Here is a 13,534-nt window from a genome sequence, read left to right as displayed (position 1 = left end):
CATAGTCGGTCGATACACATGCGCGATAAAACAGTGTGATTATCTTTGTTTAAATATTTATAAAATCCTGACTCGTCGTCCTTCGAAAAAGCTAGACTCGAATTTTATGTCACGGTCTACTCTTCAGTGTGTAGAACTAAGTCACACGCTTCGAATTGGCTACATCTGTTGGCTATTGGTAGTGAGTTCCATACATTACTTTGATAGTGATTTCTGGTGCTTAGCATGCTTTGTGGGTAATTCAGCTGCAATATTGTTGCTCAAAAGACTTTTAAGATGCTCCATCGCCGATAGAGCATAAATGATACCCATCATTTGAACAATGATTGGTGTTTAATCATGTATACATATTTATAATTAACACAAAAAGTAATTTAAAATAATTTATTTTACTTTCGGTGCATGCGCAATCAGTACTGCATTCCATAAAGGACATAGTGGCACAGATTTTTTTCGGGACAAAATTCATTATTTTTAATATTTTTATCTTGAAGTAAAATTAGAAGCTCAAACTTTTCAATGGTGGTAAAGTAAATAACTATAACTGAAGAAAAAGACTAATTCGTCTGCTCCTGTTTTTGAAAGAGGAAAAACAACCTATTGTCAGCGTTGGAGCTTTTTAAACTTATGACTCATGTTAAAACATGAATAAAAAACATCTTTAGAATAGAACTGACCTATTGACCTACATATGTCACGAACTCATTACATGGGAAGACATTTGACACCATGTGTCTGTAGCAGGTCAATGTAAAGTAAACTAAGAAATATCTCCTGTTATATCTGTCTATTACAAACAGTTCATATTATATATATTTATAACTATGCACACGCGAGATATTTCTATAATTATATACATCGCCTGATTCAAGCCAATCTTCGGACACCATGATCAGTCGTAGTGTTAGCACGTACATAGTGAGGGAAGGTTACCAAGCCCCGGTTTTGCTCTATTTTTATTGTAGTGCAACGACCGATAAGTTACGTATAGAGGGTACATAGCGTGCAATACTGAACTAGCTGCAAGATATAGGGCTATAATTATATATGCCACAGCAAGGCGAGGAGCATTGTCTTAAACTCAAATTCTAAGGCAAAACAGAGGTAAGTATGTGTTTATAAAGTATAATGGGAAAATGCATATGATTGTAAATGAATACATGATATGTTGTTGTAATAGAGGACTTGTTGGTTGTGATTTGAGTCCATAACACTAATTAATTGTGTAGGGATACCCGCGAACTATGTAAATATTTCATTCCTTTATTTACATTTTACTGTTCTCTATATGGGAGGGGGTGTATGGTGTGAACTCAATAAGGTCTAAATGAGTACAGAATGGGGTTAAAACAGTTTAATGGATAATTTATCAAAATGTTTGAATAATAAATGTTATCTGAATATACACCCTGAGGTAAATCAGTAATATCAAGGACTTATATATAAACATCAAAACTACAATTATAGCTAGGTATATGCACTCTATAGTCACCGAAAGCACAGATGGGATATCTAGACAGATACATAATATAGATATGGGGTATTACGAATTCCACAGGTCTCCAATTCTATGTGAATACATTAGTCTACGTATATGCAAAACAATATACTATGTGCTGTCAATAGACGTCTAGGCGATGTGCTATTTATAACTCGTAAACTATTTTAAGGCACACTAATATGATATAGGATGTTCATGGATGAAAATTAACATTTACATTTTGTATTATTTAACTAGATATACCACGTTCAAGCATGAAAGGAACTTTTTTCCCTAGATTTTACATGCTATGTGTAAACCAGTATAGCTTTACCCTGGCCTTCAACCGGTTTGAAGAATAATATAAAAAAAAAGCCTTATACCTCTAGTTTCTTAATGGCATGAAACCTGGTTTCACCAGTCGGATATGAAATCAGTTTTCTTCCTTGTACATGACATTAGCATTGCGATCGGCAAACTTCATAGGAAACGGGATGACCAAAACATATATTCCTTCTTTATTTCATAAACATACAACGGTATCCGAGTTTGAGCATGACTATCAATATAATAGCTACGTGATTTAGCATGACGCCCATGTGAGCATCAAAGCAAAAACGTTTTTGCATTTCATGCATAAAGTTTGTACACATTGGAGAGTGGTATATTTATGTACATTTTAATACACTTTTCCTTACATTTCGGTTTGATTCCTAAACATAATTTTGCTTGTATCTTTTTTATCTTAATGTAAGAATCTAAACATTTGGAATAGGGCGCCATCCGGCTTGTGTCATCTGTGGCCATCTCTACAAGACTTTTCTGATACCACGTTAATCCTCTCTAAAAATGAATAGTAAAATTCCATTCATACATATTAAAAACGAGAAAAAAAACCCATACAAACAAAAAACAAAACAATAGGTCCAATATAACGGTATTCTAACATGAAACAAAACAATATGAACAAAGTAATAAAAAACAAAACATGGGTTGAAATATAAATTACTATATGGGCTATAATGCCCAAACATTGGCCAAATTTTGACAAACGATAAGGATAGAGAACCTTTCAGATGAAATTGTCAGTTTGTAATATAATTTACCAAGTAAGTCGAGGTCATTCTAGTAAATAAATTCAAAGTGCTTTGTCAAGCATGCTAAAAGGCCCGATTTCTGAATAGTTAAGGTCTTTAACGTACTTGGAAGATGTTCATATACATGCACATTTATTCGATTTTTGCGACCTTGAGTGAAGTCAGTCTTTCATTACAGCAGGTCACTGGTCCAATATCAGGTATCTAGGTAATTGAGTTATTCACAATTATAGAATTTAACGTATTAGACAATTATGACCTTGAATCAATGTTACAGTCACAAAATCAGGTCTCATTCTTCTAAAATATTAGCAATAGATCGTTTCAAGATTTTAGCCTATTTGACTCCTGTGATCTTGAATGAAGTTCAATGTCATTTATTTGAAACTCTTGGTAGTGCTTCATCCCAGCATGTTACAGACCCCGTATAGGACTCTTAGTTATAGACAAGGCATTGATTACATAATTTAAATTTTGGGTATTTGGCCAGTAGTGATCTTGAATGAAAGTCCAGGTCATTCATTAGAACAAACTTGGTAGTCCTTTATCCCAGTATGCTACAGATCAGTACCCTTGGCCTATCGGTTACTGAAAGAAAGCTGCTTCAATGAAGAAATTACGGACGGCACAAGGCGCACAACAACGGTCTTCGGTGACTATAGCCGTTATCCTTACCCTTCCAGTCAGATGCCCTAAAACATTTTGATAATTGACAAGTGATAGAACGATGAAAGGATATATTAATTGTGATATATAAAGGACTAGTAAATGAAATAAAGACTTTCTATATAATAACGACGGAAAGAAAACGGAATCATTTAAGCTTACGTTGCGTGACGATCAAACGGTTGATAACTTGTCAGGCTATGAATAAAACCGTTTAAAAAAATTTTCAAAGAAGAAATGACTTATGAAAGTTTGTTATTTTCCAGAGTACCAAGATGAGCAGTCCTAAGGCTTTCGGTTACCTCCATACTCCACCTGTTGAACCTTACAGCTATACGACAGTGGTCCCGGTGGCTGCGGAGAATGCTCGTCTGCGTCCAAACCAGGAACTATTTATCATGCGGGACCTCGATGGGTCGCGATCAAGTCTGACGAATGCCAGTTTGTACAAACAGTCTGATCATTTGGCGAGGTACTTAGTGTCACAAGGAATTCAGAAAGGCGACATTGTGGCTCTGATAGGTCCGAACACGCTGGAGAATGTCGTAGGAATGCTGGCAATACTGTCAGCAGGGGCTGTTGTACTGAATTGCACAATAAGCACAAAAACAGCTCTGGATGTGAAAAATCTCTTTCAGCTCACAAATACGAAGTTGGTTATGGTGGACCCCGGAATGAACAACTCTCTTTTAGATCCTGTCAAGGCAATGCTGGAGAATTGCAATATACAGAGCGATGAGAAGAGGGATAGTCAAATTAAGATGATCTTTCTCCGCAAAACCGACGTGAAAGGGTTCACTATGACTGAGACGCTGAATTCAATATTGTCAAAGGATATCGAAAACGTAGAGCTACCTACGATCTATCCTGAGGACCCTGCTGTCATTTTTACCACTTCTGGAAGCACAGGAAATCCAAAACTGGTTCTTCATTCTCATTACAGTGTATCAAGTTGCCCATTCTTCTGGACCCCGACTTCAGTGGATTATGACATTATATCGTACAACGATCGGCCCTTCAGTTGGGCAGGAGGATCCCCAATTCCGACCATTCTCAAAAGCATAACTAGAGTTTTCATGGATTTAGCAATAACCATGTCCGGAAAGAATGCAAATTTTCTTTGGCGAGTAGTGAAAGAGGAACGGTGTACAGATGCTCTGTTCTTAACACACACACTGCAGGATCTCCTTGCGCTACCGCCGGAAGCTACAGACGACGGCTTCAGACTTCATCATGTTGCCATAGGTGGACAGATAATAGATGGGTATTATACACGCATCATTGGCCGTTTTTGTCATGCAATGTTGGTTACGTACGGAACCACTGAATGTATTCCCGTATCAAGACACGGCCCACTGACTAAAGGTGACCGATTGGAACCTGGAGACGTAGGGCTGCCATTCGTTGGGGTTGAACTTCGGGTAGTGGACGATAAGGACACACCCGTATCCATAGGAACCGTCGGTAAAGTCCAAGTTCGGTCACCGTACATGATGATGTGTTATTTCGGTAACCAAAAGTTGACAAAGGATGTCTTCACAAACGCAGGATGGATAAGAACGGGCGACGTCGGTAAGGTCTCCGAGAACGGTCACCTCATTCTTCTTGGACGAGAAACAGACGCCATATCCAGGGGCACAAGGAAAGTGTATCCGGCTATGCTGGAACATCTGGTCAGAAAGATGGACTCAATCAAGGACGTTTGCATTGTTGCCGTCCCTGATAAGAGGTTTTACGAGGAAATCTGTGTCTGCTTTTTACCCTCGGGAAAAATCAACTCCGGTGACGTACAACTCTATTGCGAGCAGACACTTTTCAAAACAAACACCTTGGATAGTCTTGGTGAAATGCCAAAATATTTTTTGCAGTTTGAAGAATTTCCACAATTAGCCAACGGAAAAACAAACAGAAGAGCTGTGGCGAAAGATGCAACCACAAGGCTAGGTTTAACCAACGCTCGAAATCTTGAAGATGTCTAAACTATAGAGTTAAGGAACATACAGATATATAGTTCCATCAGCTACCAAACTGACAAGTGGTGGATCCAACAAAATAATGGTCTTTCTTGAGGATAATAAAACCCGTATATTTCCATGTTTCATATAAGATATATGATTTCTAACTTGTAATTGGAAAGAAGTTAAAAGTGCATAAATAACGCACTCATATTAAATAGCAATATCTTTAACTATAATCACGGACAGAAAAAACCTGAATCAACATTTATTTACCAAATATATTACATCTTTTCATATTATGACTTACGTGTTTTAACACATTAACGAAGACAAAGATAATAAAGCTGATATGACACACTGTCTTTGTGTCTGTATGTTCTGTTAGTGTTAAACTGTGAATCATGACCGATCATATTCTTTGTATTTACATTTTACCGGAAATTTATGAAAGAATCTCTTCAATAATACATGCGTTTGTTGATGGTAGGTACTTTATACTTGGTAGTGAATGAGAAATTTTACAGACTGCATATATATAGTGAGAAAAAAGAAACGGACTGATGACTCAACCCTGTAGTACACTGGCATTGTTATTAATTTGTAATACAATGTAGAGTGAACCTTCCTCGATACTCAAGAGGTTACTCTCACTGCCGTTATGTCCACATCTGACCCAGGATATGCCCAGGATATGATTAACCAATAAAAACAAAACAAGTAAAGTTTCGTTACGTCATCTGTGATTGGCTAAGTCTAAACTTAAGACTGTTTTAGTCTTGAGACCGTTCTATGATCTTGGGCACTGGACTATGTCATGGCAAAATTGAAGGCTAAGTGTGCGACAATAGAAGAGACATGTACATCAAAAAAATTAAATAATGATACGCTTGGGTACAGTTGTAACGGAAAGGATATTACCTTCTTTTCAGTGACTACATATGTACTGTACCGATCAAGACTTTAAAAATTGGTTGCTTTGCAATCCTTATTTGTGACAATACTGTCAATTTGCAAATCAAAAACCTATTAAAACCTAATTAAAACATCGCAAGTTGTGTTATCGTGGTGCTGAATAACATATTAAATACTTTTATGGGATTTGCAACTTGTATTAAGATACCCCGAACAGGAATCGAACCCGGGTCGCGGTAGTAATAAATTAGGGCTCTATAAAAGAAGTTCTTTTTACACAATCCACACCGACTCGCCTATTTCACATAAGCCTAACATAAAGTATAAACCACTTGGACAGAATGAACTACGATGCTTAAAAGTTCATATGTACTGTGATTATGGCTAACCGTACATAATAAATATCAATCATTTATTGCATTATGGTTAAACATGGACAATTTTATTTCAATTGGGACACTAATGATTTTGTACACGAAATCCAATTTTGTGTAGACAAAAATGAATTTTGTTCAACAAAAAGGAATTCAGATTAACATTTATAACATATTACAAAAATAAGTTTTGTTATACGTACAGACAATCTTTCAGTGGACAAAAGTCATGACGATATTGAATTTTGTGGACAAAATTATCTTTCTCTGGAGAAAAATCACTTTTGTTACGACAAATTTCATTTTTATGAACAGAATTCATTTTCGTCTCGATATCACTCATTTTCGTCAGTTAAGTATGCAAATGAGTCCATGTTTGACCTTTGTAGTAAGCTGCTAACCGATTGGTTGAAACGCTCATAGTTCGCTCATTCTTTGGTGAATGGTAACCAGACATGGAAATTGTGATAGTGAACGAATAATTGTTGAATATGTACGTAATCATTACGCTTATGACAATTCATATGCATTTCCCTTGGGGTCATCAGATAAAGTAAAAGACGTGTCATCTGCAAATTGGTTTATCAAGTACTCGGAGTTATTTATTTTGATACCATTGATGTTCGGATTCATTTTAACGACTGAACTTCATCACATATGATATAAATATAAGGACTAATAGGGTCGCCTTGACTTACTCCACGGCATACATTAAAACATTGGAACTATGACCATTATTCAATACACAACATGAATTATTTTTATAAAAGGTTTTTATCCATTTTATAAAAGATTGACCAAAGCCGTAAAAATGAAGTTTTGTGTAGATAAAATTGAGTTCGAAATAGTCAAAGCCTTTTTCAAAATCAATTAGTAATAATAAACCTGGAATATTGTCCTTCTCTGTATGTTCAATAATTGTATTCATCAACCTTGTACATTCGCCAATTTATCTATCTTTGAGGAAGACCTTTTGTGTTTCACTAATGATACTATCTAAAACTGTTTTGAATCTATTTGAAATAACTGAAGAAACTATTTTGTAATCTACATTCAGTAAAGGTATCGGCCTCCAATTTTTTACATATAATTTAGATTTACCTTCTTTTGGAATACATGTAATCAGCCTTTGGCGTTGTGATGTAGAAAGTACTCCCTCGTCATAAGCTTGATTAAGAGAATTAATCAAAAACCTGTTGATATCAGTCCAAAAGAATTTATAAAATTCAACAGTAAACCCATCCATTCCAGGTGACGTATTGCTATTCATGTTTTTCAGTGATTTCAGACATTCTTGGTAATTCAAAAAATGTTTCATTTACAGTATTATCACTGACATCTGAACTGGAATATATTGATTGATACAAATTTTTTTTGCTCTTCTAAAATTTCTTGTTAGTTCGTCATCTGTCTTTATAATTAGCTTTGGGATTGACTTTTCTTGATAATGCATTTTTTCTAAATTACAAAAAAAACTAGAACTTCTCTCGCCTTCAATTTTCCATCTTGATTTGGCTTTCAGTATAATGCCCTTCATTTTATTTTCCCTAATCAGTTTCAACTCATTTTCTACTTCTTCAATTTCATTTTGATTTCTATTTTCATCTTGCTGTAATTTCCTAGTTTTAACTCTAGATCATTCTCTTATTTATCCCTTTCACGCTTCATGAATGTTGAGTAGGCAACAGTTTTCTCTCCGATCATTAATTTCAAAGTTTCCCAAAAAAGTTGTTCGCTTATTGATAATGATACATTGTTAATGTCTTCTTCCTCAGGATTGATAGCATATTGTTCGACAGTATCCCTAATACAATTTTTAACAAGATATACATATTCAATATAATTTAATAGACTGTTATTGAACGTCCATGTACTCTTTCCTTTAGTCTGGTCAATGAATTTTATGATTAAAGAAATTTGCGAGTGATCAGATCTATAACTTGTACCAATATCAGTTTTACATACAAAGGGGATTAAATTTGATGAAATCAATAAATAATCAAGCCTATAAGCTTGTTTTCTGTGGGGACCGTGCCATGTAAATAATTTTTTATCTGGATTATGCTCCCTCCATATATCTACTAAATCAAACTTTTCAATCATTGAGACAATTTAATTTCGTTTTTTTTTTCATTATTTCTATTTACGTAATTTTTAGTGTCAGTTGTATAACTCTGTGGTACATTCCAGTCACCCCCTAAAATTAAAGGTGTATTTTCACGAAGAAGCAATTGATCTAACAGAAAATTATAGAATTCACTATCTGTGTCGTTGGGACCATAATTATCTAAGCTCCCACAAGTGTCAAATTGCTATTACTTGAGATGATGTTTATATCTAACATAATAGTATTACCTGTCGTGTCTTTTGTTTCTGATAAAAGTTTATAACTAAATGTATTATTAAAAAGTATAGCAACACCACGGCTCATTGATGTGTACGATTGAACCATGCTTCATAATCCCACTCAGATTTCCACTTATTCTCTACTTCTGTATTTGAATGAGTATCAATTAAAAAAAGTGATATCATATTTATTTTTATACCTTTCGAAAATGTCACGTCTTTTTACTGGATCTGAAGATAAACCCTTACAATTTACACTACAAATTTTCAAACCCTCACCCGCAAAGCATCAACAATATGATTACTATAAGTATTGTTTTCAAAATATACATTATTTGCGTGTGTTTTATCAAAGTTCTTAAAGTTTGGTGTAGACATTATGTATACAACGTTCCTTCAATGACATGACAAAAACATAGAATATGACTTATTTTACATATGAAATACACCCCGTTACCCACCCAAGAAAGAATAAGCAATGTCGCTTTAATGCATATAAAGAGACAAAAAAAAAGACAAATTTCTGTCTCCTTTTCACTTAACATAAACCAGTATAATACCAGTATGTAAATTATTGAAATAAATACAGCAAAATGCATTTCGGAGATTTCCATCAAAATAAAATACCCCGGCATATTAAAACTATCTGTTTCTTTTTAATGCTTTATTTTCAACAAAATTGATAAAATTAAACCAATAGAGATGTCTACATAAACGCCATATAGGCAAAACAGCTTTTCAACTGTACAGGCTGTGGACGTTGATTCGTCACATTCGTTTATATTTAGAAGAAAAAGAAGAAACTTCACTTTTCGCTGTGATGTGACCGCCATCTTGAATTATTTAGTTTCTAAGCTGTTCTCGTCCAATTCTTAGTTTTTGTCTGTTTTATGCAGTAATTTTCTGTTGGAGAGATGCCATTTGTCGCCCACAATGTTACACCTCGGCGACAGATGTATAAGTTACACCAGGACTCCGTATACAGCTCTAGGTGGTTATTATATAATAGCGATTGATTGTATAATACTGATTTTAATGATTTTTGGTAACTTCAACTATCTTGTACAGTTGGTAGAAATTACGTATAACTTAACACAATTATTAAACGAAGACAGTAAGACCAATATATTAAAAAATAGTATCATGAAATTGATAGTTCCTCGCGATGACAAGTGTGTTCTCTATTTAAGTCTCAATTCAATTTTGAACCATCACTTTTGAAACTGAATCATAACGAACGTAGATATCTGTGTAAATTTAGAACACCTCTTTTAAAATTCACTATAGAAACAGGCAGATGGCCACGTCCCATTGCGAGGAAAGGGTTTGACCTCTCTGTACAAAATATGTTAAAGATGAGTACCACTATCTATATGTATGTAATTATGAATCTGTTGTAGCATTACGAGAAAGTTATAAACCAAAATACTTCTTTACTAATCAAAATTTTCCCAGATTGAAAGGAATGTACACTATATGCAATACAGCTTTATTAAGTTAAGTAAGTCGTTTTACTCAGAGAGGAATCACGCTTCTTTAAATTATATAAGGAGAAATAGAATTGTAAGTTTAAACATACATATTTGATGAGTGAATAATAAAATCTTGAAATCTTGCGAACACGACTGTCGTACTTGTTTGAGGGGCGGTGCTAATGAAGAAGGATTCGTCCAATCGCCTTTCGTTTTCTAAATAACCAACATTGTAGAGCACAGTCGTCAGCAATTGCAAGTGACAGATCAAAGACACTTTCTCCGTGTGTCTAGAAAGAATCACACTGCTCCCTTTTGAAATATATTCCATAACAAGGAGAAAAGCATTTTCTCAAATCTGAGGCTAAACTGAGGTAAGTACATAATTATACGGAAAATACATACGGTTTTACATGTACATGATTACATGATATGTAGTTTACATTCACTAATATACAAACCAAGATACTGACTGACTGATTTCTATATATACAAATATACAAACCAGATACTGACTAATTTCTATATAAAAACAGATACAAACAAACCAATCTATTGACTGATGTGTACCGTAAAGTGGGATATTTTGAAAATGGTCATGCTTTGAATTATTTGGCGTTTGACACGAAAGTGCGAACATGTGACACTACACAATTTGACTACAAGGATCAATATATGTATATATGGACCGCCAAAGCTGTCTCGTGGGGTTCAAATATACTATATGAATATGTGTTTTCATAACATTATATGGTTTTATCATTATATGATTTAATCTTATCAACATATGGTATCATAATCCTTATTATATAATAAATACGTATTTTAAGTTAACACTCATATAGTCTGATGCACTATCCATAATGAAAGCAAACAGTTTATATATCGTATATTATGTTTGGCAAATTCATATACATGTTATTACACATTTCCTTACATTTCTGATTACTTCCTTAAAAACAAACAGCGAAATCTCATCCATCACACAATACCCACTCACCATACACCAGACAATATATACTACTTATTGTCTAATATTAGACAGGCGAAAAAGGACGAGGAGCAGAATAGATTGATGGTGTTGTATGATGAGTTTTGCATTGATATTAGATTGACTGTAAAGTAACAATGGAAAGGGAAGGGATTATTTAAGCTTACTTTCGACAATTTGATGATAATTTGTCAGGCTATAAATATTAACGTCTTAGAATTCTTCAAAGAAGAAATGACTGATAAAAGTTTGTGTTTTTACAGAGTACCAAGATGAATAGTCCTAAAGCTTTCAGTTACCTCCATACTCCAGCTGTTGAACCTTACAGCTATACGACAGTGGTTCCCGTGGCTGCGGAGAATGCCCGTCTGCGTCCAAACCAGGAGCTTTTTATCATGCGGGAATTTGATGGGTCGCGATCAAGTCTGACCAATGCCAGTTTGTACCGACAGTCTGACCATTTGGCGAGGTACTTGGTGTCAGAAGGAATTAAGAAAGGCGACATCGTGGCTCTGATAGGTCCGAACACGCTGGAAAATGTCGTAGGAATGCTGGCAATACTGTCAGCGGGGGCTGTTGTACTGAATTGCACAATAAACAAAAAAAACGCTGAGGACGTAGACAATCTCTTGCAGCTCACAAATACGAAGTTGATTATGATGGACTCCGGAATAAACAACTCTCTTCTAGATTCTGTCAAGGCCGTGCTGGAACATTGCAGTGTGCAGAGCGATGACAACAGGGAAAACAGTCAAATTAAGGTGATCTTTCTCCGCAAAACCGACGTGAAGGGTTTCAGTATGACTGAAACGCTGAATTCAATATTGTCAAAGAATATCGAAAACGTAAAGCTACCTACGATCTATCCTGAGGACCCTGCTGTCATTTTTACCACTTCTGGAAGCACAGGAAATCCAAAACTGATTCTTCATTCTCATTACAGTGTATCAAGTTGCCCATTCTTCTGGACCCCAACTTCAGTAGATTATGACATTATATCGTACAACGATCGGCCCTTCAGTTGGGCAGGAGGAACCCCAATTCCGACCATTCTCAAAGGCATAACTAGAGTTTTCATGGATTTAGCAATAACCATGTCCGGAAAGAATGCAAATTTTCTTTGGCAAGTAGTGAAGGAGGAACGGTGTACGGATGCTCTATTCTTCACACACACACTACAGGATCTCCTTGCGCTACCACCGGAAGCTACAAACGACGGCTTCAGACTCCATCATATCGCAACAGGCGGACAAATGATTGATGGGTATTATACACGCATCATTGGCCGTTTTTGTCATGCAATGTTTGTTGCGTACGGAACCACTGAATGTATTCCCATATCAAGACACGGTCCACTGACTAAAGGTGACTGTTTTAAAACTGGAGACGTAGGGCCGCCATTCGTTGGGGTAGAACTTCGGGTAGTGGACGATAAGGACACACCCGTATCCATAGGAACCGTCGGTAAAGTCCAAGTTCGGTCACCGTACTTGATGACGTGTTATTTGGGCAACGAAAAGTTGACAAAGGATGTCTTCACAAACACCGGATGGATAAGAACAGGCGACGTCGGTAAGGTCTCCGAGAACGGCCACCTCATTCTTCTTGGACGAGAAACAGACGCCATATCCAGGGGCGCAAGGAAAGTGTATCCGGCTATGCTGGAAGATGTGGTCAGAAAGATGGACTCAATCAAGGATGTCTGCATTGTTGCTGTCCCCGATAAGAGGTTTTACGAGGAAATATGTGTCTGCTTTGTACTCTCGGGAAAAATCAGCTCCGATGACGTACAATCCTATTGCGAGCAGACACTTTTCAAAACAAACACCGTGGATAGCCTTGGTGAAATGCCAACATATTTTTTGCAGTTTGAAGAATTTCCACAATTAGCCAACGGAAAAACAAACAGAAGAGCTGTGGCGAAAGATGCAGCTACAAGGTTAGGTTTAACCAACGCTCGAAATCTTGAAGATGTCTAAACTATATAGAGTTAAAGAGCATGGAGATATATAGTTGCATTAACTACCAAACTGACAAGTGATAGATCCGAAAAAATTATCGTCTTTCTTGAGGATAATAAAACCAGTATATTTACATATTTCATATAAGGTATATGATTCCTAATTTGTAATTGGAAATAAGTTCAAAGAGTATTAATAGCGCACTTATCTCAAATAGCAGTATCTTTAACTATAATCAAGATCAGTAATAAAACCTGTATCAACAGTTATTTACCAA

General features: G+C 35.7%; 1 protein-coding gene across 1 annotated transcript; it reads left to right on the top strand.

Moving 5' to 3' along the window:
- The first annotated feature begins 885 nt into the window (after nt 1-885).
- LOC138310898 (uncharacterized) lies at nt 886-13,290 on the top strand. Its single transcript, XM_069252224.1, has 3 exons — nt 886-1,104; nt 3,510-5,216; nt 11,560-13,290. Exons 2-3 carry the CDS (start codon nt 3,519-3,521, stop codon nt 13,273-13,275), a joined length of 3,414 nt encoding a protein of 1,137 aa, XP_069108325.1. The 5' UTR covers nt 886-1,104; nt 3,510-3,518; the 3' UTR covers nt 13,276-13,290.
- The last annotated feature ends 244 nt before the right edge of the window (nt 13,291-13,534 follow it).

The sequence above is a fragment of the Argopecten irradians genome, chromosome 16 (genome assembly GCF_041381155.1).
Source record: "Argopecten irradians isolate NY chromosome 16, Ai_NY, whole genome shotgun sequence".
In the NCBI taxonomy this organism is placed as follows: domain Eukaryota; kingdom Metazoa; phylum Mollusca; class Bivalvia; order Pectinida; family Pectinidae; genus Argopecten; species Argopecten irradians.
Note: the sequence above shows the minus strand (reverse complement) of the source record. Positions and strands in the feature narration are given on the sequence as shown.

Bases quoted from the DNA above. Each gene is read 5' to 3' on its own strand.
- LOC138310898 (XM_069252224.1), top strand. From the start codon at position 3,519: ATGAGCAGTCCTAAGGCTTTCGGTTACCTCCATACTCCACCTGTTGAA. The intron at 5,217-11,559 runs GTCTAAACTATA...GTGTTTTTACAG, and splicing joins ACGCTCGAAATCTTGAAGAT to AGTACCAAGATGAATAGTCC.